Source organism: Marmota flaviventris, chromosome 3 (assembly GCF_047511675.1).
Source record: "Marmota flaviventris isolate mMarFla1 chromosome 3, mMarFla1.hap1, whole genome shotgun sequence".
Lineage (NCBI taxonomy): Eukaryota > Metazoa > Chordata > Mammalia > Rodentia > Sciuridae > Marmota > Marmota flaviventris.
The window spans coordinates 58,649,452-58,654,124 of NC_092500.1; the positions used below are offsets into that span (position 1 = coordinate 58,649,452).

The 4,673-nt window shown below is 42.4% G+C and overlaps 1 protein-coding gene across 1 annotated transcript in view; it reads right to left on the bottom strand.

Moving 5' to 3' along the window:
- Window positions 1–277: 277 nt before the first annotated feature.
- Inhbc (inhibin subunit beta C) overlaps window positions 278–4,673 on the bottom strand; it is a 6,237-nt gene continuing 1,841 nt past the window's right edge. Inside the window, exon 2 of the mRNA XM_027926272.2 lies at window positions 278–1,020. Coding sequence (XP_027782073.1) covers window positions 278–1,020 — 743 coding nt within the window. The remainder of the gene's footprint in view (window positions 1,021–4,673) is intronic.

Sequence of the window (4,673 nt, forward strand, 5' to 3'; positions counted from 1 at the left end):
GAAACCTGAAGGCACTGCTCATGGTTGGAGGTGGATCAGAGTCCCTGGTATGGGGTTTGAGCATGAGGGACATGTTGAAAAGATGATGCCTTAGGAGAGAGGTTATGAGGATAGTATAGTGATTCTTCTTAGATGCAGATCTCAAGTCCAAGGTGGGACAATTTCGAAAAGTTGCTCAGGAAGATGCAGTCCACATTCTAGACAGAGGCAGGAATGGAATCATTCCCTCTTTGAGGAAGGGCACCTCTGTGAGGGATATTTGTTCATTTCACAAAGACTAACTGCACCCACAGGCCTCTACCACCATGTCAGGTATGTCGGTTTTGACAATGTTGCTGTCCCTGTCATAGTAGAGCAAAGACAGGGGACGCCGGGCTGTGGGCACACAGCATGAACCCCCTCCAGCAGTTCCAGTAGCTGTGTTGGCTTTGAGCAGACTGAGCACTGCAGTGTGAAAGGAGGCAGCAATGCCAGGCATCCCTGCCACATGTAGTGGGCACTGCCCTGTGCAGAAGTTCATTGCATAGCCCTCAGGCTGGATGATCCAGTCGTGCCACCCAATCTCACGGAAGTCTACAAAGAACTCTTGTCGACAGCACATTCTGGACCCTCCCTGGCAGTCGATGCCTCGTCTGCGAACCCGGTGCTTGCCCCCAACTCTTACCCGGGCTGACACAAAAGGCCTATGGGCAGCTCCATCCAGGATGATTGAGTTGGGGGCTACCTGGCCTTCAGGTACTAGTTCGAGGGTAAGGTGCCCTTGGCTGCAGGCAGCTTGAGCTTCAGGCCCCAGGAGGAGCTGGTGCCAGCCAGTGGTATCCATCTCTAGCAGCTGCTGAGTAGCCAAGGTGAGGTTGGGGTCACGTGGATTCAACACAAGGACCCTCATGTTCATAGTCCAAGTGGTATTAGGAGGGAGCTGTATAAAGAACATGAGGCTGGCCTGCTGGATCTCCATGCCACCAGAAGTTCTATCAGAGAAGTGGAAACTAAGACGAGTCTGGTTGATGTTGGAGAGGCCTGTGGACACAAGAAGCCCCAGTCATTACAGCTTTCTAATCCTACCTCTCAATTACCTCTCTATTTCCAGCATACTTGAACTCTCTGTAGCACTTGGCATTTGCTATGATTTGAATGTGTCCCCTAAAGTTAGTATGTTAGAACTTTGATCCCTAATGTGGTAATGTTGGGAGGTGGGGCCTATTGAGAGGGATTTGAGTCATGGAGATCAAATCCCTCATGAATTGATTAATGCCCTTATCAGAGGAATGGGTTTCTTATAAAAGGACAAGGTCATGATTCCCTCTCCCAAATTGCCTTTACTTTGTCCTTTTACCAGGGGATGATGAAAGAAAGAAGATCCTTGCCAGTTGCTGGCCCTTTGATTTTTGAACTTCCCAGCCTCCAGAACAATGAGCTAATAAATGTGTGTTCATTATAAATTACCCCATTTGTGGTATTCTTTATAGCAGCACAAAAGGGGCTAAGAGAATTGGCAATGAGAGTGGGATAGTACTATAACAAATACCTGAAAATGTGGGAGTGGCATTGGAGCCTGGTACGAAGAATTTGGAGAGGCACACTAGAAAAGACCTAGATTTCCCAGAACAGAGTTTTAAGATCAATTCTGGAGGGGGCTCTAAATAAAAGGAGGGGGGAGTGTGATATTTCTTAAGAGATTACCTAAGTGCTCATGATCAAAATGTTGGTAGAAATATGGAAAGGAAAGGCAATTCTGATGAGGTGTCAGATGGAAATAAGGACTATTTTACTGGAAACTGGAGTAAAGATCATCCTTATTGCAAAGTGGCAAAAATTGGACTGTATTGTGTCCACATTCTATGGGTTTATGGAAGGCAGAAATTAAGAGTGATGAACTCGGATATTTGGCAGAAGAAATTTCTTAGCAAAATACTGAAGATCGAGATGTGCAGCTTGGGGCTGGGGATGTGGCTCAAGCAGTAGCATGCTCGCCTGGCATGCGTGCGGCCCGGGTTCGATCCTCAGCACCACATACAAAAGATGTTGTGTCCGCCGAAAACTAAAAAATAAATTAAAAAAAAAAAGATGTGCAACTTTTAAAAGTTGCATACAGTAAAATGAGAAAGAAATTATTTAAAGATATAATCTATAATCAAAAGGAAACAGGACATAGAGATTTGGAAAACCCCTAGCCTGACCACGTAAAGAATAAAAAGGCAGCCCAACATAGTGGCTTATGCTCATAACCACAGATTCTTGGAAGGTGGAGGCGGGAAGATCGCAAGTTCAAGGCAGCCTGTGCAATTTAGCAAGATCCTGTTGCAAAATAAAATTTAAAAACTAAGCCTGGCGTGGTGGCACACATCTATAATCCCAGCAGCTCGGGAGCTGAGGCAGGAGGACTGCAACTTTGGAGCTAGCTTTAGCAACTTAGCAAGGCCCTAAGCAACTCTGTGAGACTCTGTCTCTAATAAAGTACAAAAAGGGGCTAGAATGTGGCTCAGTGGTTAAGTGCCCCAGGTACCAAAAAAAAAAAAATTAAAAAATAGAACTGGGAGTGTCGCTCAGTGGTAGTTGGGGTTTGCCTAGCAAGTACAAGGTCCTGGGTTCAATCCCTGGTACTAGGAGGAAGAAATAAAGACTCCATAAGGCTTGCGGTACAGCTCAATGGTAGAATACTTACTTACCTAGTGAGGGCAAAGCCCTGGATATGATTGCCAGCACCACAAAAAAGGTTCAGTTTGGGGCTAGCATATTAAATTAATAAATAACTGAAGAAGAAATTCCTATTAGAAGTGGGATGCTACCATAACAAAAATCTGAAATATGTAGTACTGGCCTTGGGACTGAGTGTTAGGCAGAGGTTAGAAGGACAAGAAAGAGATTATTAGTGAAGGTAGCAAGAACCATGAAGAAATTGCTGTTGAAAGCTTAAGAGAGAGGAACCTGAGTTCTGTATTGGCTATCACCTATGGTAACTTGGAAGCCAGAAACAATATCTAACAAACTTGTGAATTTAGCTAGAGATATTTCCAGGCAGAATCCTGAAAATGCCAATTAGCTTATTTTAGCTGCCTATGATAAGGCATTTCAGGAGAGAGATGAACTAAAAAAGGAACTGTTCAATTTTCTAGCAGAATTTAGAAAAATATTTCTCAAAGGACTTGCTAGGTTGAAAATTAAAACTCTTTTTTTCTCCATCCCTTCTCTGACAAAAGGTTCTCAAAGTAAGAAGTGACCTCAGTATAAAATCCAAATCCAGGGCACTACCAGTTAAACATGGTCTCAGAGTAAAGATATGAATCAATAAAATGTCAGCTGTAAAACCCTGGGTTAAGATCTAACATCTTATTGAGATCTAGAATTTAAGGTGATGTTCTGTAGACTCTCCCAACTAGACAAAAGGTCTTCTAAGAATCTTCAGGGTGTTGTTCCACAACACTAACTTTGGTCTGTTTGTCTTAATAGAGCAGGGTGCCTTTTGTCTAGATGAGTAGACTACAATTTATTATTTTATTTTATTTATTTTTTTAAGAAAAAATAAATGAATGATTTATTGCTTTGTTAGTAAAGGAGAAACACAGGGGACTTTTGTCCCAATAATTTATTATTTTAGAGAACCCACAGAGTTTTTTTTTTTTTTTAAGTTGTCAATGGACCTATATTTATTTATTTATTTATTTACATGCAGGAGATTCAACCCAGTGCCTCACACATGCTAGGTAAGTGCTCTACCACTGAGCTATAACCCCAGCCCAACCCACAGAGTTTTGAAGGGAATTTTTTTTTTTATAGTACTAGGGATTTAACCCAGGCCTGCTCTACCATTGAGCCACATCCCCAGCCCATTTTATTGTTTTATTTTGAGACAGGCTCTCACTAAGTTGCTTAGTGCCTTGCTAATTTGCTGAGGATGGTCTTGAACTTGCTATCCTTCAGCTTCAGCCTCCTTCCTGAGTTGCTAGGATTATGGGCACGCATCACCACACCTGGCCTATTATGGTTATCCTGTCCCTGCCTCAGCACTGTATGCTAGGTGTGTGGTAGGCAATACTCAGTATTTTTAGTACACAAGAAGTGATGAGTTAGTTTAAATGTTTAATAACTGGTCTCCAGGGGAAAAAAAAATTTAAAGACCTAATTTGCAGTATTTCCCAACTTCTGTAGTATAAATTCTTCTACAATGTCCAATTTCAAGCTACTAATATGACGTCATTGAACATGGAGTTGTGAGAAGATGTTCACAATCAGCTCTAATGAGGCAGTATGATACCATGGAGGGTCCTGCCACCTGAAGAAATTTCCAGAAGAACTTCATATATTTTCACCTGATTCAGCCTATGAAATCCTGAACTTCAAGCCTGGTCCTAATGCCATAGTGGGATGAAAATTCTGGGGAGAGGAATTGAGAGGCTGTGATTATATTTTCTGTGTGGCAGGGACAGGAATTATTAGGGGCCAGAAGGCTGACTATATATTGGCAGCCTCCTGTGAACAATATCTTATGATTTTCATGCCTTTGATTAGTTCCATCCTACGCTGACTCTTGGCTTGGTCACAATGACTTTTTTTTAAAGGTGCATGCAGGAGTTTGACAATCATTTACACACTGAGATTGTCCTCTTGGAATCCAGCCACCATGGATCTTTTTATTTTTTATTTTTGGTACCAGAGATTGAACTCAGGGGTGC